Genomic DNA, 22005 nt, shown 5'->3' on the forward strand with positions numbered 1-22005 from the left:
AAAGGGACAATGGGAATATGAAAATTTGCTGTGCTCCATCTCTAGTTGAACCTAATTGTCTGCCTTCTCTTAGTCTACAGTGGAATCACTGAATGATAATGAAGAAAGTTATGACCACAAATTTCAATGGGTGCTCAACACTACATCAGAGCAGTCTCACACTGTTGCTCTCCAGCTGTACAAAATGACTACGCCTTCATGTCTCTCAAACTTTAACACTCCCCTTCATCCTTGCCCCACTTCCAGAGTCTAACCTTTCATTCACAGTGAAAAGAAAAGTACTCATTTTCCTACTATCAATAATTTCCAAGCTTTCCAACATCTGTACTTACATTGTGATAGAAGCAGAAACACATTTTGGAAGAAATCAAAAGCTAGTCAATGTAGTTGCCATCCCTTTCCAGCTTCTCAAAGACTTTGCCTCTTCTCTTGCATTATCATTGCCTTTTTTTTTTTTTTTTTTTTTTTTTGCCAGATTGGTTTTTTTGGCCTTAACATGCTCTTATCTCTTTTCTTTAAAAATTTTCTCTTAATTATCTCACATTCCCCTTCAGCTATTGCCTTATTTGTCTGCTGCTTTCATAATGAGAATCCTCAGAAGAGTTGTTGATAGATGCTATCTCCATTTTCTTGCCATCCTTCTTATTAACCTTATTATCATCTTATTATCCTTATTATCCAACCCCAATCTGCTTTTCAACCCATTTCCTCTGAAACTTTTAATCAAAGTCACCAGCGACATTTACCAGTTTAGAGGATATTTCTCTGTTAGTACCTTACTAGATTTTTCGACCCGGTTGCATTTAACATAGGCTGTCACTCCTTCTTGAAACACTTTCCTTTCTTGGCATCTATGATATCATATTTGCCTATTTACTCTTACTAATTCTGGTGGGTTTTCAGTAACTATTGTTCGTGTTTCTTGTTCTATCTCCTTCTGAATATTATAATCGAACCCCTTAGTTCTGGCTCTCTTCTCTTCTCTTCATATGCTCTTTCTCTGGGGGATTGTGTCAGTTCCCCATAGCTTTTAATATTTCCCGTAAATTGATGACTCACAAATATATATCAGCAGTCTGATCTTCTACCTCGAGTTCCAGACCCTTGTGTTTGACTGCTATTTTGACAGTATTTTTTTGTTACTGTTGTACATCTTTTTTTTTTTTTTTTTAAAGACAGAGCCTTACTCTGTCGCCCAGGCTGGAGTGCCGTGGCATGATCTCAGGTCACTGCAGCCTCCGCCTCCTGGGTTAAAGCAGTTCTCCTGCCTCAGCCTCCCAAGTAGCTGGGATTACAGGTTCCTGCCACCACACCCAGCAAATTTTTGTATTTTTAGTAGAGACGGGGTTTCCCCATGTTAGTCAGGCTGGTCTTGAACTCCTAACCTCAAGCAATCCTCCCACCTCGGCCTCCCAAAATACTGGGATTACAGGCATGAGCCACTGCACCTGGCCTATTGTTGTACATCGTAAATTTACATGTTCAAACTAAAACTTAATGCAGCCTCCTACCCTTCCTGTTCCCTAATTGGCTCCCTCTTGGTCCATTTGCTTTTTTGAATAACCTGTGAGTTATTCTTGATTCCTTCCTTTCCCTCAAGTCCCATGCCAGTTCATCAGCAAGTTCTGTTGCTCCTGTATCTAAACTATATCCTACGTCTTTTCATCTCACCATCATTTCTTGTCTCCTAATTGATCTCCCTGTACCTACTGTTGTTCCGTTATAATGTATTTTCCATGCAGGAGCCAGAATGAGTATTTTAAAATGTTAAATCAGATTATGTAACTTTGCTGTTTAAATCCCTTCAGAGGCTCCTAATTGCATTTAGAAATACAACTACAAAAGAAAAAAAAAAATCAAACTCCTTACTTTGGACCTGTAAGAACTTATATGACCTGCCCTTCCCTATCTCTCTAGCCTCATCTCATTCCATTTTCTCAGTACCTGATGACTGTTACACTCTAGATGTACTACTGGTTTCTTTCGGGTTACCAAAGAATTTCGGTGCCAAATTCTTTCTTACTTTTCTTTCCCTTCCCTTCCCTTCCTTCCCCCTCCCTCTCCACCTCCCCTCCCTCTTCTCCCTCCTCTTCCCTCCCCCAGCCCTCCCCTCCCTCCCTTCCTCCCATTTGCTTGCTTTCTCTCTCTTTCTTTCTCTCTCTCTTTTCTTCCTTCCCTTCCCTTCCCTCCCCCTCCCTCTCCCCCCTCCCCTTCCCTTTCTCCTTTCCTGTCTTTCCCATCTTTCTTTCTTTCTTATCTTTTCTTTCCTTCTTACACTTTGTTCTTAGTGTTATTCTCTGTATACTTGGGAAGCCCTTGTCCTGGCTTATCACTTGGCCAACTTCCTTTTCCTTGGGTCTCAACTCAAATGTCGTGTAAGACAGATCTTTCATAACTACCCTAGGTAAAGTCCTCTTTCCTTTTTCTTCTTGCTGAAATTTTATTCTCTTTTATATAACCCTGTTATTTTCTGAAAAGCACTTATAAAAATTTATAATTTTTTTCACTTTTGATTGTTTATAACATTTCTTTTACTATAATAAGCTCTCATGAAGGCAGGATATTGTCTATCTTCTTGTCTCTGAGTAAGCATCTTTTTTCCCCAACAATATCCACCCTGTAAAGATACAATTAAAAGTATGATGAGACATTTTGTTGTCTTTAAGCTGATACAGACTAGATAGGATATATTTACCTTTATTTTAGTCTTTAGATTATACTTTTAGCCCTAGTCATTTACTCTGGCTGTTACCATTAAGTTTCCAAAATTTGGTAACACCTAGAAGAGAAATGCTGCCATTAGCTGTCTAACCATTTATCATTTTGGATCCATTGTTTGCCTTTGACTGTCTAGACCACATAGGACTGAGGAGATAATTTTTCTTAGGTTGTTCTGAAGACATTTTAAGGTAACTTACAGAAATACTTTAAAAAATTGTGTGATTTTATATATATATTTCTGTTTGTCCTTTTCACTCATAAGAGTGTGTGTATAATATATATATACACACACACACTCATATATATATATATATATATGGGTGAATATGGGTATGAAATAAGGGTATGAAAGTAATTAATTGAAGCTGTGAGTGAGTTGAATATACAAAATGAATGCCCTGAAGAATGGTAAATCTGGAGGGGTCACAGTGTTGGCTTTGGAGTTTTGTAGCTAAATTAGGAAGGTAAGTAGACTGAAATGGAATTTAAAATCAGTTGATAGATTTTTTTTTTTTTGCTTTATCCTTTGTATTCTTGAATTTTATTTTAATTCATATGTCAGATCATTTGAAACCATGTTCTATATACCTCGCCCAGAATTTGAAGACATTTTGATTTTTGTATATCTTCTTTTCTTGAACATTTAACAAAAGACTGCTTTTTAAAATGTGATTATAAAATTGTATATTTAAAACTGAGAAAGATACGACCATGAGCTAAGTATAGGTTAAAATGAAACCTTCATAATTTATAAAAAATATTTCAAAATAACTATAAATATTCTCTTCTCTTCTCAGTAAGGCCTTTCAGATGTCTCTTTCAGTTATTTCTTTTTTTTTTTTTTTTTTTTTTTTTGAGACAGAGTTTTGCTCTGTCGCCCAGGCTGGAGTGCAGTGGCCAGATCTCAGCTCACTGCAAGCTCCGTCTCCCGGGTTTACGCCATTCTCCTGCCTCAGCCTCCCACGTAGCCGGGACTACAGGTGCCCGCCACCTCGCCCAGCTAGTTTTTTTGTATTTTTTAGTAGAGACGGGGTTTCACCGTGTTAGCCAGGATGGTCTCGATCTCCTGACCTCGTGATCCGCCCGTCTCGGCCTCCCAAAGTGCTGGGATTACAGGCTTGAGCCACCGCGCCCGGCTCTTTCAGTTATTTCTTAAGTTAAGCCTGGAAATGTTGTCATTTAGTTCATGATTTGTAGTTTATTCTCATGTTAAGAATCTTTTCATAATGAAAGACTATTAAATGAGGCATTTTTCCAAGTGTGTTATTTCATTTTTTTCTTTGGTTTCTTTTTAACCTATTTAAAGAATATGATTTAGAGAAGATGGTAACTTTGAATTGGATGGGGATATTAGTATATATAAAATTCACCTTTAGGGCTCATATTGAGATGTGAATCACTTAAAGCTTCCCTGCCCTGTGTTTTTAATTAAATAGACTACTCAGACCATCAGAATTTTTTTTTTTTTTTTTTGAGATGGAGTCTTGCTGTATCACCGGGCTGGAGTGCAGTGGTATGACCTTGGCTCACTGCAACCTCTGCCTCCCGGGTTCAGGCGATTCCCCTGCCTCAGCCTCCCGAGTAGCCAGGACTACACGCGCGTGCCACCATGCCTGGCTAACTTTTTTTTGTATTTTAGTAGAGATGGAGTTTCACCATGTTGGCCAGGATGGTCTTGATCTCCTGATCTCGTGATCTGTCCGCCTCGGCCTCCCAAAGTGCTGGGATTACAGGCGTGAGCCACTGCGCCCAACCCAGAATTTTTTAAAGATAGTATATGATTTGGTCTGTGTGTGGATTCCTGCTTATTTAGTCATAAGCAGGAATTACAAATTTATTTTGGCGTATGTAGAATTATTATAGCTAAATTGAGCTCTGTAGAAAAATTGCCGGAGAAGAACTCTGTTGTGCACCATATCAAAGCAAACCTTTCAAAGCCCCATATCCAAATTATAGCTTCCTTAAATGGGATAAAGGTCTAGTCTAGTCTAGTTAGATAGATATAGGCCATTTGTAGGTTAGAAACAAGTGGAGAGGCCAGGTGTGGTGGCTCATGCCTGTAATCCCAGCACTTTGGGAGGCCGAGGTGAGTGGATCACCCGAGGTCAGGAGTTTGAGACCAGCCTGGACAACATGGTGAAACTCCATTTCTACCAAAATAAATTAATTGGGCATGGTGGCACGTGCCTGTAATCCCAGCTACTTGGGAGGCTAAGGCAGGAGAACTGCATGAACCCAGTAGGCAGAGGTTTCAGTGAGCCAAGATCATGCCACTGCACTCTAGCCTGGGTGACAGAGTGAGCCTGTGTCTCAGGGAAAAAAAAAAGAAGTGGAAATATTAGGTTGATGGCCATTTTAGGGGGAACCAAAGAAGAGAAGAGAGAAACATGCACAAGGATCATTACCAGGACAAGAAATAGGTTGGGACTAGAAGACAGATTTATAGCAGGCAGATAAAGTATCACCAAATTAGATATAAAAATGATCCAGAGTCCAGGACAAAAATACTGTATGTATTGTAGAGGCAGGAACCTCTACGGTTAGAACCAGGTGGACCTTTGTTGGGTCAACTGTAGCTGTTTTTATTGTTCTTCTGTCTCAGAGGAATTAAGCCAGTAGAAGAATAGCCTGTAATCTTTCAGAAGAAAACAAGAATAGGGTTTGTAGTTTGAGGAGATGACAAAGTACAATTTTCCTGTAGCAGTTTGTAATACCTTGTTGAATTTTTGTCATCGTTGTTTTTAAAATTCAATCCAAGGTATTTATTGTATTCAATTTTCAGTTTGGCTCATGTTGACAAAAGCTAATTCTCCAAGCGTTTATCTACATTTACAAATTATGTATGTTTGTGTATATCTTTTTAAAGGGTGTAATATGTGTGTATGTTAACTGCTTTAATATTTCAAGCTGCTAGCAGAACTGTTACTTAGTCTGGTATGTCTCCTTGAATTTTTTAATTCAATACTTGCTTTTCCTAGTTAATAGCTATGTGGTGACTTCTCTTCCGAGCCTGATTTTGTTTTTAATCTAAGGAGAAAAAAGCCACCATACAAGCAGCCTTAAAAGCAGATAAATTCTTATTTAAAAAGCACTGGAAACATTGAATAAATGGTTCATGAGATTATCACAACTAAATCTTGATTTTTTTCAAGTTTTAGAGCATCATTACGTGTACTGAGATCTTGCTGTTTGCCACTTCACCAAGTTGGTTCTGGGATGGAGATTTACGTCCTCATAAAACATTTGGTAACTCAGTAGAGAGGGTTGACACTCCAATGAAATTGATGGTATTTTTCTGCTTTTTTAGCAAAATTTGACATATATGGCCTCTCTCTTGTAGATTTCTTTTGAAGTTTAAAGTGACAAACTTTATGGCTATATAATAATGCTTTATTTTATATTGCTAAAAGCATTACTGTTATGCTGACTATAAATAAGGTATCTGTACATACCTGAAAACAAAGCACTGTGCCACTGAGCATCACCATTTGTTTGTCAATGAATACTATCCTATTGGTACTGGATAAGTTTCTAGGAAGAACTAACAGTGAGTGATTATGATATTGTGAGTTGTTAAATCTTAACTACCAATTGGGCAAATGAACAAAATGCTTTATAAATAGAAGCCATGGTAACAAGAAATTAGTACCTGGCATTATTGATTTCTGAAACAGTAAACCAAATTTTTTACTCTTAGTATCTGGAGAGGCTGAAAGTTTATTTGGTAGTTTGTGTAATTTCATGCTAGTGTCAGAAATTCTCTGTGCTCCTACCACCAAATCTAACTATTGACATCTCTGTGCATATTTTGTGCCTCCCTTTGATTATAATTAATGAGGTTTTTATGCACCTATTCAAAACCAGTTCCTCCTCTGATACACTGGAACTTAACTCTTTTGGTTTACTCAGGGACATCATTCCTGTGGTTTTCCCTTTTTTTTTAAGCATCATCTTTCTCTCTCCTTCAGTTAAACATTCTCCATCAGAATACAGACATGTATATTAGCTCCCAAACTAAAACCACAAACTTCTATTTATTATTATTATCATTTTTTGGTGGATCTTGCTCTGTTGCCCAGACTGGAGTGCAATGGTGCAGTCGTGGGTTACTGCAACCTTGACCTCTCTGGCTCAGGCAATCCTCCTACCTCAGCCTCCCAAGGGACCACAGTGTGCATCACTACGCCTGCCTAATTTTGATTTTTTGTGGAAACAGGATCTCACTGTGTTGCCCAGGCTGGTTTCAAACTCCTGAGCTCAAAGTGATCCTCTCACCTTGGTCTCCCAAATTGCCAGGATTGCAGGCGTGAGCCACAGTGCCCTTCCTGCCTTCCCTTGATTCTTTATAACCCCTACAGTGGTTTTCCAATTTATCTGTTCTCCACTAATAGCAAGAGTTGTACAAAGAATATATGTACTTTGTGTCTCTACTTCATCACCTGCCCTTTCTCTTAAACCTGCTGCTATCAGATTTTGGTCCTTATTATTTAGTTAAAATAGCTCTTGTCGAGGTCATCAATGACTTCCATTGTACAAAATCCAGTGATTAGCCCTTAGTATCTTTTTTAGTATACTGGCAGCATTTGACACAACTGCTTACTCCATCCTTTTTGACACAATTTCTTGACTTAGCCTACAGAGCTCTGATCATTCAGTTCTTCAGCTCTCTCTCTCTCTGGCTTTTCCTTCTTACTCTTTCTAGAGGTTCTTTTTCCTCTTAAACATTTGAATGCCTCAAGATTCAGTTCTTAGACCTCTTCTGTGTCATCCCTTACTCTTTAGGGGGCTTAAAGGGACATCCAAATTTATATCTCTGAATTCTAGACTTTTATATTCAGTCCCTACCTAATTTCTCCACTTGGATATCTATTCATTCTTTCCCCCAACACTACTTGTTCCTCCATTGTTCCCTACCTTAATAAATGGTTACTTGTTTTTCCTGTTCCCTAGGCCAAAAACTTTGGGATCACTCTACATCCAAACTATCAGCAAATTCTACTGCCTTTAAAATGTATTGCCCATTCCTATACACTTGCCCCCTGAGCATTTGCACTTGCTCTTTTCTCCGCCTGAAACACTCTTCCTCCAGGTATCCATGTGGTTTACTCGTTTATTTCCTTGAAGTGTTTGTTCAAGTGGTGCCTTATGAGAGAAGCTTTCCTGAGTTGCCATATATAAAATAACCCCTGCCCTGCCGTCACTATTCACCACCCCCTTTACCTTACCCTGTCAATTTAATTCATAGCAGTTTTCCCCACACGACACAAACACGTATGTTCAGCATCACGTGTGCCTGTGTATTTGCAAATGTCTGTTTTTCTCTCAGAACATTAACTCCTCAAGAATAGGGACTGTTTTGTTCAATATTTTATTTATCCCTAGAGCCTAAAACAATGCCTCATACATAGACGACATTCAGGAAATATCTCTTTGCAGAATTTAGTATTATTTTTCTACTTTTCATCTGTGATCACTTCAGATAAAGGTCAAGGAAATATTGATTATGTAAATATTTTTGAACTTGAAAAAATTTTTAAGAATGACAATTCTAACATGAAATATTTAGCTGAAGAATATATAACTTTCACTTTCTTAGAGCTCTTCTCAATAAATTCCGAGTTGTTTCTAAATGCATAACGTTTTATCATTTTAATTGAATTTTATTTGATTGAAGTTAATGAAGCAACTTAAATTTTTGTGTATAAATCAGATGACTTAACTGATTTTTTTCAATTTTTGTTTCTTTCCTAGTATCATTTTGTTGTATGTTCATTTTGAAATATTTTGCTTATGGAGGACTTTTTATTTCCATTTGGTTTAATTACTTAAATATTCCTAGAGAAATATATGTATCTAATTCATTGTAGTTAAATAGAAGCATTTGGTTGTGTATGTATGGTTTGTCTCATAATTTAATGACCAGTAATTTCTTCTTTATCAGTAATTTGTTTATAGTATTCCTCTATGAGACATGTGTTTTGTTTATATCCTTCCTCTTTTTAAATGTATAATCAAATTCTTATTATTTTCTATTTTATTACTATCTTTTCACCTTTCTTTTCCTATTTGTGTCAGAATTTTTAAGGGGCCCTGAGATAGCTTTGCTTCGTAAGCGCCTGCAACAACTGAGGCTTAAGAAGGCTGAGCAGCAGAGGCAGCAAGAGCTAGCTGCACATACCCAGCAACAGCCTTCCACTTCTGATCAGTCTTCTCATGAGGGCTCTTCACAGGACCCTCATGCTTCAGGTTATTAATGTCAAGTGTCCTTAAGCAGCTGATAGAATTGTTTTTTAATACTGCTACTGTGTAATAAGGTGCTTCCCTTTTCCCGTTCAAAAAGAGAGCTAATGCGCTTGCAGCTTACCCCTCCCTTCCTTGCATATGGTGGTATTCAACATCACGTGTTAGGGGTACAGATTGGCAGCAGCATTTGCCAGAGAGATGAATATAAAATGATTTTAAAAGTTGTAATATATTTGGAGAGGGGCAAATATTTATTACTTTTAGAGCTGATGAGCTCTTTTTGAATAATTAGTGAATTTAGAGCCTGCATCAATTTTTCTATTGAAAGTTCTCGTATGCTGAAATGAATCTATGCTTTATGGCTCCTAGCTCTTCTTCTTCTTCCTCTTTGAATGTTAGCCAATATCCCTAAAACCTAGTAATGCTAGATTTTAGAATTATAGTATTATTTGGCCATACTAGCATGCTAACTAAATTATTTCCTTCTGTCGTTATTTGAAAAATTTCAATATTTGCTTTCTTATTCCTCTATACATAATCAAAAAATCAACATATTTAGGGCAGCAACAGTACTCCACAGTCTCATGTTCTTAGTATGCTATAAAACTGTGATAACACAGTAAAAATTGTCACTCTTTTTTTCTCACTGAGTGTTTTAATGCCCTGTCATCTTATGACCAGAAAGTTCATGATGCTTAATAAACATTTGTTAAAAGAATTAATGAAAGATGTATTAATAGCACAAAATAATTTGTCAACTTAGTTATTTCAAGATGGGTAATAGATACTGTAAATCCTGTAGTATTATATGAATATTATAGTAGGTGTAGTAAGTTATTTAGGAACAAGAATGTCTAGGTTCTCATACTAATGAGTTTATAATGCTTTATTTGATATGCTTTGTTCTGCTACCCTAAAGAGTGATGAGTTTGGGCTTTGAGAGTTCTAATTTGATTATTTGGAACTAATTTATATATTGGTAGAATTGGACAACCTCCACTTTATAATTATCTTTTCTAGTAAGTGCTATGATAACAAAAGCATGTTTTATAATATGTGGTAAAATTAAATAAATAAATTTAAGTCATTGTAATATAGATATGATGTTTGGGATAAATCATAAACTTGATTTTTAATTTAGCATTATATTAATGGAGTATCAGGCAGAGGCCTCTGATTTTTTTTTTTTTTTTCCTATGGGGAAATATTTTCCTATACTTTAACAATTAACAAGAAAATTTGATCAGATTACAATAATGACATTTAATAAAATATTTTGATTTTTTTTACTGTATATAAACCTCTAGCAAACATATTTTGAAGGTTAAAAAATCATGAAACCTAAAAATAAATAAAAAGAAAAATAAAATGTCCCTACGTATATAATTATTTTTAAAATACTAAAATTTAGCTGATTACAACTTAGTATTAAAATGATCTTGAGTATAAAACAAAACTGTCTAACAGGAAAGAAGTATACATTGTAGATGTTGGAAAAATATTTTGAGATTCACTAATCTTTTGTAACTAGTTCACGAATTTAAATTGAAGCAAGCCCTTTTTAGAATCAGAAAGCTTTAGAGTGAGTGTATGGTTTCTGTGAAGTTAGATGCTGTCTTTCCAACGCTAAGTGTTATTCTATTTAAATATCTAGTTTGGCAACAATAGAAAGTAAATTTATGAAATTCAACAGGAGGATAGATTTTAATTGAGTAATAATTACAAAATTTTATCTTATACGTAATAATTAAATGCAATTTTGTATATGGACATTAATTGATTCATTCTTTTATGATAGATGTTACTGTCTAGCCATACAGAAAGCACCAAAATTAACCTCCTAGATGTTAATTTATTAATAATAGAAGAATATGCATTTATCATATGTAAGAAGCATAGTTTTCCATTATACTTTGGTATCTTTAGAGTATCAGTTAGTGGTGATAGTGCCAGTAAAACATATTTCTGTTGTCTTCTCACCTATATAAGTGTTTTAGCTGTAAGATGTTCAAAGGAAACATTACTATGATTTGGAAACCAAGAAATTTTTAAAAGTATAGAAAGAATTTTTGAATTACATTGTTTGGTAGCCATTTTATTCTCTTTTCAAAATATATAGAACTCATGGAAATATTTTGTGAAATCGGTAAACCTAATTTCTTTAGGAAAGTGAGATCAAACCTTGAAACCACTTTGTAGAAATAATCACCTACATTTTTAGTGGGATCAACTGGGAAGGGGCCTGATGCTGGTTTAGGATAATCCCAGATGGAATATTATCTATTTAGTTGCTGATATTTCTTGGCAGTTGAAGACTAAAACACCATTCTAAGGCACCAAATGATACCACCTTAAGTTTCAAACTGTTTAAAATGAGCTATATAAAATAGGTGTTAGAAGATGTTAAACAGTGGTTTTTTATTTCGTTTTGATTGTTCACTCTTTGCCATCAGTCTTATGTGGAAGTTCCAATATAAATTTTATATACTTAGACAAGTATATAAAAGACTTAGAAAGTATATAAAAGTAGCACTGTTGGGACTTAAACATGAAACAAGATAAGGAGCGACTACCCACCTGCTTGCTCCTCCTGCTATCCCTAAAGCTCCCCTGCTACCTTTTTCCTCTGAAGCCCAGTTTGCAAATCAGTGCTTTAAAAGAATTTTTGACACCTATAAATGATAATTCTTTAGAACTAATTTCCAAAATATATGATTTTTAAAAATTAGAATATATCATTTAAAAATATTTTTACTTAAGTTAGTTTTTTTGAAAGTATATCTTTTCTAGACTAATAGGAAATACACCACAACTCATTTAGGAAATACACCATAACTTGTTTTCTAGACTTTTAGGAAATATACAGTAACTTGTAAAATCCTTAACAATTTTTTTTTTAACCAAAAAGAAATGAATTTGCCTTTATCACATCAGTGCCAGGGAATTAGATTGGCTGAACTCTTGTCCCTGGCTCTATGACTAGATGACCTTGGGCAGGTCGTTTGGCTGCTTTATGCCTCAGTTTCCCAATTATTGATTTATTTAGTGTAGCTTGCTGTAATTTACAGAGACCATGTAAGGATGGGTTACACAATGCAGTATATATAAAGTTATCTACCTAAGGAGAGCAGTACACATAATAATATACTATCTTCTTTTTTTTTTTTTTTTTTGAGATGGAGTCTCGCTCTGTCGTCCAGACTGGAGTGCAGTGGTGCTATCTCGGCTCACTGCAACCTCCACCTCCTTGGTTCAAGTAATTCCCCTACCTCAGCCTCCCGAGTAGCTGGGATTACAGGCACTTGCCACTATGCCCGGCTAATGTTTTGTATTTTTAGTAGAGATGGGGTTTCACCGTGTCAGCCAGGATGGTCTTGATCTCCTGACCTCGTGATCCACCCGCCTCAGCCTCCCAAAGTGCTGGGATTACAGGCGTGAACCACCACGCCCAGCCAATAATGTACTATCTTAATTGTAGTATGTTGTTTACTACTTAAAAATGTCCTCATATAAAGGCCCCATAAGGTTGATAGCATTCAGGGTTTTGAATGAGCTATATGTACATTTATCAGATGAATGCCCCAAACAGGTGTGGCAGAGGCATTCAGCATATGGCTGATTTTAAGCCCAACTCTTTTTTTCCATTTCAGGTCCCCTGAAGTCATGGGTTGCTGGCTCCTGCTCAGAGTGACAGCACCCTGTGGAGTCTGCTGGTACTGACCTAACCACCACAGAGCCCCACTGGAGCATGGAGCCAGCCTAGAGAGGGTCAGGTAGGAACTGTTTTTTCACTTTATGGCACGGTTTTACCAATTGGAAAAAAGTAATTTTTATACCCCAAAAGGGTATAAAACATTGGTGATTGTTTTTGAAAAAGGGCTTTTTAAAACTGAGCCATATTGGAAAAAATCAGCACTTACCCGATCCTGTGCAAGCAGGCTCTATACAACATCAGATTTCCCAGTGTCCATAATGACAGTCACATGGAAGCACCTCTCAGACGGATGCATTGGATCTATGTGTTTGATGTTTATAAATAGTTAATAAATTAGATATGATGTTAGTCTAGTTCTGCCAGCACTCCTTAACTACCTTGAATGACAGAGTCCAAAGCAAAACAGGGATGAGTCTTTTGGAACTTTAAACATAACAATATGCTCCAGATGTTTCAGAACAGCTTTGTACCTACCATTACTTTTCATTCAATATCATATGTCTGAAAAATAGTCAAGTAATGAGTAAATGACCCATTCCTATGTGCTGTCTAAATATTTTACATGATATTACATCTTCAGAAGAACACTATGTAGTGGATATTGTGATTATCCTCATTTTACAGATGGAGAAACTGAGACTTAGACAAGTTAAATGACTTGCCCAGGGTTACAATATTACTGAGTAGAAAAACCACATTTGAACCCAGGAAGCGTGGCTGAAGAATCTTTGTGATTTACCTGTTAGACTATAATTGTCTCATTTTTCTACAGTTGAGAAAATTCTGGTGTCAGGGGGCTAAAGAATTTTCTCAAGACCAAACCACACATTTTTTGGAACTACATGAGACATGCTGAGCTTAGTACTGAATGAGCTTTTGCTTAAAGTTTATCTTTACCTTAAAAAAATTTACAATGCTAAACACTTCAAATAAGCTGACCAACCATATTTCATGTTGCAATAAACTACCATTGGACCATATATTCAGGTTTTGATTTTGTAATTGTATTCTCTAGAAGGTATTTCCCAGCGAGGTAGAGTAGAATATGCCAATAACTGAAGCAGTCAGCTTAAACTAGTAATTACTTTTTTAAATATTAGCTATTCTAGTGGTTATTATGTTAATATTTGAAAGTATTTATGTAAGATAGGAGTTATAGGTATTGTATTTATGAATAGTGGTTAAAAAAACATGTCACTTAAAATGTTCATGTGATAGGAAAGTAATCCTTCCCAAAGGAGTTGTGTGTTCCCAGGATTACAAATAGAATGAAAGCAGTGAACAGGAAGGATTTCTTTACAAAATTAATCTTCAAGATGGGAGGAACAGCAAATGCCTCAGAAATACACAATATCTATGGCATACTAAAACCAAAAAGGAAACCCTTTTAGTTTAATACTTTGTCTTAACATAGCTTTAATATTTTAAATACTTCAAGAGTTTGAAAATACAGTTTTGTAGAGATGGCAGCATTCTAGATCCTTCATTAATAGTTTTTTTTTTCCCGTGACTTGCTCTTTCTTAAATTTTATTAAAAATAAGATGCATTTTATCTCAACAAGATTTGTACATTTCATGGTATTTTTTAGAAAAATTAAATATTTGAAGATAAAATTTATTGGAGAGTTTATAATTTTCTTACAGCTCTTAATTGTTAAATGAGGGCGCAATGAAATGTATAACAAATCCAAATGGATGAAAAATATTTTTCACAGATTTTTAGGAGAGTTTTCCAATATTTATTTCGCTGTAAGTCACATTTTTCTTGTTTTTTTAAAGAGTTTAATTTTTTTTCCTAAAGACCAATTTATCTGTTCTTTAAAAACAGCATAGATGGTAGTGTTGAATCCAACTGTGAAACATAAATGAGAAGTCATCTTAAAGTAAAGCATGACTAGATTAGGGAACTGATTGGAATGCTATCGTTCCCACTTTCTTTTTTGTGTACTATAGATTTGTTTAACTGTTCTGATGAAAAAGAGGTGATAAGTAAGGATAAGTAAAAGCTATTATTCAAATAATGATCATGTTTTGTCCAAATCTAGTAAGAGAAAAATACGTGAACAAACTGGTGATACTAGAAGATGGAAGATTTAAAGTTGATTCAAATGGTACCACTAGCAGGATTCAGACTTTTAAATGTACAAATGCAAGCAATCAAATCCTATAAAATCAATGTGAATCCAGGATATATTGGAAAACTCTTAGCTATTCAGCTAAGGACAATCTTAAAATACCTACTTTTTTGGTGAAAAATGCCATTATGAGCAGAAACTGGTGTTGGCCAAAAGTGTTTTGTTAACATTTGCTAAGAACTAGAGCACAGGATATTAGAAACTGGGAATTATACTTACTGGTTAGGGAGAGTTGTGCTTATTACCTATGTTTCTCTTTTACTGTAGCCCTGTTGGAACACAGAATGGGCCACCTCCTTCTGTTCCCCAGTGTCTTGCTTAGGTTTCTAGATCCCCAGGCTGATTAGAGAGTGAGGAGAAGCTTGGGCCTAAAAAAGTTGCTAATTATTGTCAGAATCAAGTTTAGAATTAAAACTTACTAACTTCTGATGAGTGCTCTTTCCATTTTATTATGCTGCCTGCCTTAATACCAGTGTTTTTCAAACAGTAGAAACCACTTATAAAATAAATTCTTACATAGAAACCCAGCGTATTAAAAAGATAAGAACAAAGCTGTTCTATTTGAAGCCAAGGTAGAAAGTGTAAAGCCCAGATCATTAAGCCTTCTCCTTGTCTCCCTTTTCCTTTCCCCACCAGGTAACTCTAAAGAAACTTGAGCCTTTACATAGTATAGTTTTAATATGCACAATATACTGTAGAGTTTTTAAAGTCATGCACGTTTCTGTAATGGTAATTACCTTATTGAATATTTTTCCTATAAACCATTTTCTCTGTATAAATCTTGATGTTAGCTCCTTGTTCAGCCCACAGTAAAACAAACAACATCTCTCAAAGTATAGTGAGCATTTCATTTCATGCTTCGAATCCTCCAAGGCAGGATGAAAACCATCTTAAGGAGCTGGAGAGGGAGTTTGAGAAGGGCAAGGAGTCTTGTGTGTAGTGAACTAGATACCCCATTTCTAATTTATCTACCTTGCACCTTGTGCCTCTGCTGTATGAATTTGATAAAAGATGTATGCATGGAAATAGAAGAATAGTTTCTCAAGTCATTCTCAAAGTTACTAAATGCTTGTCTGGAATAACATCTTAAGCACATGGCCCTGCTTACTCACTGCTTGGGAATCACCACATTACTTACTTCTATTCCCCAGCCTTATACATTTGTTTCTTAAGCTTAGAGATGATCATGACATTGCTGTGCAGTTTTCTGCTGCTTACTTTTAAGTTGAAATCTCATTTTTGTTTCAGATTCTCCTTCTTCTGTGGTTAACAAACAGCTCGGATCCATGTCACTTGATGAGCAACAGGGTGCGTGCAACAGGAGATGCGCTATGCCCATCCATCCATAGCTTTATTGCAATGCATAAACTAAGCTTTCTCACACCTTTCATAGCATTTCATTTTGATTATGGTCTTACAGTCAGTATTTTGTGGACTAAATTACAGTAGGTGGTATTGTACACAAAAGGTCTTTTTGGCCTACACAAATTATTTTCTACGTAAGTTAATTTCTACCTTTGGCCCTTGATGCCAACTTTGAACTCTCTCCCTATAACAAAATTGTAATGGACATAAACTATATCCATTTTTAAAATTCTAGGTATCTGTCATAAAATTGTGTAGAACTTTGGGTGTGAGGTTAACACTACCTTGTTGCTTATGTAGGATAAGTTATTTAAACACAGTAATATTCTATATTACTAGATTGCTTTAGTAATGATTCTTGGTTTTATGTCTCACTTATCTGGTAGCCAGATTCCTGATAGCTTTAACTAAAGAACATGGTTACAAACCCAGAGGTAAGCTCAAAAGCTATCAATCAGAAGCTCCCATTTCCACTTGTACTTTTCAATGTGGGAAAGGTATAAAATCAATCTCCAAGCCTTGAATAGAGCCTCATGAAATAAACAGGTTACTTATTTATCAGGCTTTATTACTAGCAGATCAAATACAGCACAGAGAAGGATTAGTACAGGAAGACATTCTGACATGAAGGGACATCTGAAAAGGTTGGAGATAGGAAGACTATTTAAAAACTAAAAAGGCTATTTAGTGTTAGCGCAAATGTTTTACTGTCTCACCTCAGATTTAATGAAGTATTTTAAATATATTGTGACAAAGTATGATAAGTAATGGTAGTTAAGTCTTTAAGAATAACTTAACACAATATTCACTTTCTCTATTTAAAAAGGCAGATTGCTGGACGTGGTAGCATACCCCTGTAATCCCAGCTACTTGGGAAGCTGGGGCGGGAGGATCGCTTGAGCCCGGAAGTTTGAGACCAGCCTGGTCAATATAGTGAGACCCCGTCTCTTAAAAAAAAAAAAAAAAAAAACTAATTAGCTGGGTGTGGTGGTGCATGCCTGTAGTCCCAGCTAATAGGGAGGCTGAGGTAGGAGGATTGCTTGAGCACAGGAGTTCAAGGATCCAGTGAGCTGTGATTGTACCACTGCACTCCAGCCTGGGTGACAGAGTGAGACCCCCATCTCTTTAAAAAAAAAAAAAAAAAAAAAGCTAAATGATTGCACTTATATATTTTACAAATGTTCCTTTCAAAAACATTTTTTAAAAATTAGCACTAAAGCCATAAGATTTGGTTGACTGAAAGTTTACATTTTAGATGACTCATATGTCAATAGTAATGCAGACATTAAATATTGCTGTAGAACTTATTTGGTGTGAAATAGATCTAATTTAAACTATAGTCTTAGAGAAATATTCAGAAACTCATTTTAAAGTGAATTAGAAAACTTCTTTTGTACTTACGATCTTAAATTATTCCTTATGGGGCCAGGCGCAGTGACTCACACCTGTATTCCCAGCACTTTTGGAGGCTGAGGCAGGCAGATCACCTGAGGTCAGGAGTTCGAGACTAACCTGGCCAACATGGTGAAACCCTGTCTCTACTAAAAACAGAAATTAGCGGGACATGGTGGACCACGCCTGTATTCCCAGCTACTCAGGAGGCTGAGGCAGGAGAATCGCTTGAACCTGAGAGGTGGAGGTTACAGTGAGCCAAGGTTATGCCACTGCACTCCAGCTTGGGTAGCAGAGTGAGACTCTGTATCAAAAAAAAAAAAAAGAAAAATTATTCCTTATGAACCTGAGACGAATTTCTGATCTTAAATTACTCCTTATGGACTTGAGATGACCTGTATTACTATAAGGTTTTCTGTTCTTGAGAAAGAATAAATGAATTGGTAAATTAATTTGCAAACTAAGGAATTAAGCATGTTTTATTTTATATGTTTATTACAGAGATATTAACAACGAAGAATAATTAAGGCAAAACACAACTGTAGCATACTTATATTAGACTACCGTTTATAACTACTATATAATTAAAGGATTTTTTTTCTAAGGATATATGGATATAAATAATATATCACTATCAGAGATTTTATAGCCAGATTTATATTCTAGTTGATCACATACAATAATTTTCATAGTGTTGAATATTATATTCAATTTAAGTTGATACTTAATTTACATATGATGTGGGATATGAGAGGAAGAGAAAAATTATGATTAACTCCCAGATTTTTTACATCATTGCCTGGGTATGGTAAATGGTAAGGCTATTTACTAGTGTTGAGTAGCTTGGAAGTAGAAATCAGGTGATTCTTTATCTTTTTGGCTATGTAAAGTATGATATGCATTTTAGTCATGTAAGTAGAGGTGCTATGTAAGAAGTTAGTATTGAGTGGCTTTGGCAGAAGCTGCACCGTAGTAGACTATCAGAAATGTAGCTTTGTATTAAGACCTCTGAGCAGAAATATTCTAATGGTAGAAAATATATCTAATTAATTAAATCCTGAGTTTTTACATACCTTTTTGTTCATCAGCATTATAACTTTTAAAGTACTAAGAACTTCACATTTCAGGCTCCCATTACCTAAAGATAACTTCTAAAAGTGAGTAGAGACTGCCACCACCATTTGTCTTTCCTAGACTAATGGAATAATCCCTTTACTAGTCTTCTCACATCCACTCAGGCTATAGTCTATTCTCTGCCAGCAGCCACAATGAAACTTTAAGATGTAAATATAATCATGTGATTCATCTGCCTAAAACATTGTAATTGCTTCCCATAGCCTTTCAAAAGAACCGAAACCCATACCTTGGCTTACAAAACCTACATGACTTGATTTCTATATCTCTAATTTCGTCTCAGGCCACTATCCCATCATTCACTAAGCTCTTGCCAAATAGACTTACTTTCATTTCTTTTAACACTCTAACCTCCTTTCCCTTTCAGATCCCTTGTACATGCTGTTCACTCTACCAAAACTACTTTTTTGTTGAGCAACTTCTCATTTTTTAAACTCACTGAAATATTACTGTCTCAAAAATAATATAAGTTCACAGTCTCTAGTAGGTCTCCTCTTTTTCTTCCTTTGTGACTTGTTATTTTTCTTCATTGCATTTGTCAAATTTGTAATCATACATTTATTTAGGGGATTGTTTAGTATCTACCTTTCTGCATATTCTCTAAATACTTTCATTTACTATAATTTCCTCTATGACTAAAATCATATGTTAGGTAGTAAATAATATTTGTTAAATGAGTGAGTAAATTAGTTCTTTAAGCAATTAATTATTTAATAGCTGCAGGGATTACTTCAGCTTGGGAGAAATGTGATCAGATTTACATATTGGAAAGATCATTTTGGCAACATTACAAATGATTGATTGGAAGGAGTAAGATTGAAAATTCCAAGAACATGTAAGAGGCCATTGTTATAGTCCACCTAAGAGATTATGAGGCATCCAACCTAAGGCAATAGTGGTGAGAAGTGGGAATGAACAGATTTTAAAAATAGTTGAAAGGTTGAATTCATGGGACTTTGAGACTGATAAGTTAGGAATGAATGAGAGTATGATATCCAGGTGTCTTGATAGGGTGATAATGAACCGTCAGCCAAGATAGAGATTTTAGGAGGAACAGCTGATTTGAGGGGAGAAGAAAGTATGTGAGATTTTTTTAAATGTTAAGTTTGAAGTGTCTTTGGCTATCCACATGGAGAAATCTCATAGATGGCTATATGATGCTGGAAGTCACCAAAGTAGTCTGAGGTAGAGATAAAGATAAGGAATCATCAGTTTATAGATAGCAGTTGAAACCATGGGAGTGGATGAGATTGTCTAGAAAAAGAGGATATTGTGAGAAGAGTGGAGTCTGTACTACAGGGGCAAGTAGAGAAAAAGATCTAGCTAATGAGACCAAACAGGAATGATCAGAGAAGTATGTAGGGCAGAAAGAATGCCATATGCAAAGCCAGGAGAAAAGAAGTGCAAGGAGGGACAGGTTAGTAATGCCTTGTGAAGCAATGGTACCAACTCCCAAAAGGTCTGATAAATCATTTTTTAAATTTGGCCACGTGATTGCTTTGACATTTTAGTCTGAGATATGATGTAGTGGAAGCAGAAGCCAGATAGTAGTGGTTTGAGGAGAACATTTTGGGGGCAAAAGGTAGAGACTTTGGTATGTCTCTTTTCATAAGCTCAATTAAGAATTGAAAGATAGAGCAAGGATAATGTCAGGTATAGGTGGTGGTAGGTTCAAAACTGAGCATGTTTATAGAGTAAATAGATTGTTTGTTCAAGTTGTAAGGGAGAGTGGATTTCCCCAGATACACTTTACAAATTTTCAAAATTATTTTCAAATTTTTTTGAAAATTTTTTCAAAATTTTAACCTTTACCAAGATTCTTGTTCTCAGTTTTACCATAGAGAATGGAAAAAGTAGTACATTTAATAAGTTTCCTTTTTGAATTTATCTCTAATGATTATTTAAGCATATTTAAAATTTTTTTTCATACTTTTAATGAAACATGAATGCTTTTTAAAAATTGATAGTTCAGTTTTATATTTATGTCGCAAAATATTTCTTCATCTTCCAGGTGCCCAAGTGATTTTGTATGTTGTTTAATTTAATTTTCCATAGCATTTTCATAGATTTATTTGGAAGGATTACCAAGGACAAAAATGTTACTGATAAAATTTTTAAATATTTTAATGGACTTGCTTACTGAAGAAAATTTTTTCTTTGAATAATTGTATACACAGTACTTTGCTCGTTGAGTGCAACTAGTGTCTTTGCTTATTTATCCTGAATTTTTAACAAAGTCACAGTTTGACAGAAGTTTATTTAGCCTGAATCTTTATTCATTAATGCAGCTCCATGGTTGTCTTAATAGTTTTACTTTTTTTTAAGAAATGAAATTGTAGGGAAATAAATGTGTAACATGCACATTGTTATTAATTGTATCCTGTTATAATAATTTCCAGTGTTCTCCAAATTTGGAGTTGTGTGTAAACGCATTGATGGCCTTTCTGTGCTAATTATGCCTAAAGTGAAATTCTGTTTGAATAAGCACAATAATGTCCATCATGCATCTTGTTTAGTTTGAACAATATATTTTAATGGGTAGTTTTAGTTTTCCTTTTTATCTCTATTATAAGAGGAAAAATTCTTTTCTGACATATTTCTCTTACCTTGTTTATATTATTAAAACTTACAAAATTATCCTCTTAAAAGTATGTAGGCCAGCAATTTCCCCCTTATTTTATTTTAAAAAATAACAACAGCAAAAAGAATCTATAATTGTTCTTTTGAGAACAGTTAACTTTTGAGAGGATACAAGAAAGTTGTTTTGTCTGAGTTTTAGGTTTTGGCCATGATTGAAACAAGTTGCTTTCTCTTCCTTACAGTGATTCCATTAAGTGGAAGTTGACAGTGCCATCAGATTTGAAACTTATGTCTGTAGGCAATTGTGCATCTGAAGGCACTAATTTTCTGTTCTAGATTTAAAGAAATATAAACACTAATTTGTAGGTATGAAAACTATAAATGTTAATTTTCCACTATGTATCATTTTATATAAACTATCTTTGATGTTTGTAAAACATTCATCTATAGGAGACTAGTGGATAATCAAAAACCAGGGAAACAGATTTTACTAATTCTACTAAGATAGATTGAGAAATGGAAAAGTTGGATCTGCCATGCATTAAATATGTATTACCTTAAGATTATATACTGTCACCAAATTGAAATTTCATTTTAGTACTATTATCTAATATTGTTTTAAACTTATATTGACAATTCTAATTTTTATTAAATATCTAGTGATTGAAGCTTGCTCTATTAATAAGAATATAAGTTCAATATTCACCACACTGGAATACA

The 22005-nt window shown here is 35.1% G+C and overlaps 1 protein-coding gene across 26 annotated transcripts in view; it reads left to right on the top strand.

Moving 5' to 3' along the window:
* The window catches only part of DCAF6 (DDB1 and CUL4 associated factor 6), a 141400-nt gene that overhangs the window by 74455 nt on the left and 44940 nt on the right, over nt 1-22005 (top strand). For 10 of the 26 annotated variants that reach the window (XM_015125234.3, XM_077999227.1, XM_015125249.3 and 7 more), the window contains 2 exons: nt 8797-8967; nt 16063-16122. The exons of 8 other annotated variants lie outside the window; for them this stretch is intronic. In XM_015125234.3, the coding sequence (XP_014980720.1) occupies nt 8797-8967; nt 16063-16122 (231 nt within the window). The remainder of the gene's footprint in view (nt 1-8796; nt 8968-16062; nt 16123-22005) is intronic. 8 more of the 26 variants (XM_028850120.2, XM_077999242.1, XM_028850121.2 and 5 more) reach the window with 1 other exon arrangement.

This window comes from Macaca mulatta, chromosome 1 (genome assembly GCF_049350105.2).
Source record: "Macaca mulatta isolate MMU2019108-1 chromosome 1, T2T-MMU8v2.0, whole genome shotgun sequence".
NCBI lineage: Eukaryota > Metazoa > Chordata > Mammalia > Primates > Cercopithecidae > Macaca > Macaca mulatta.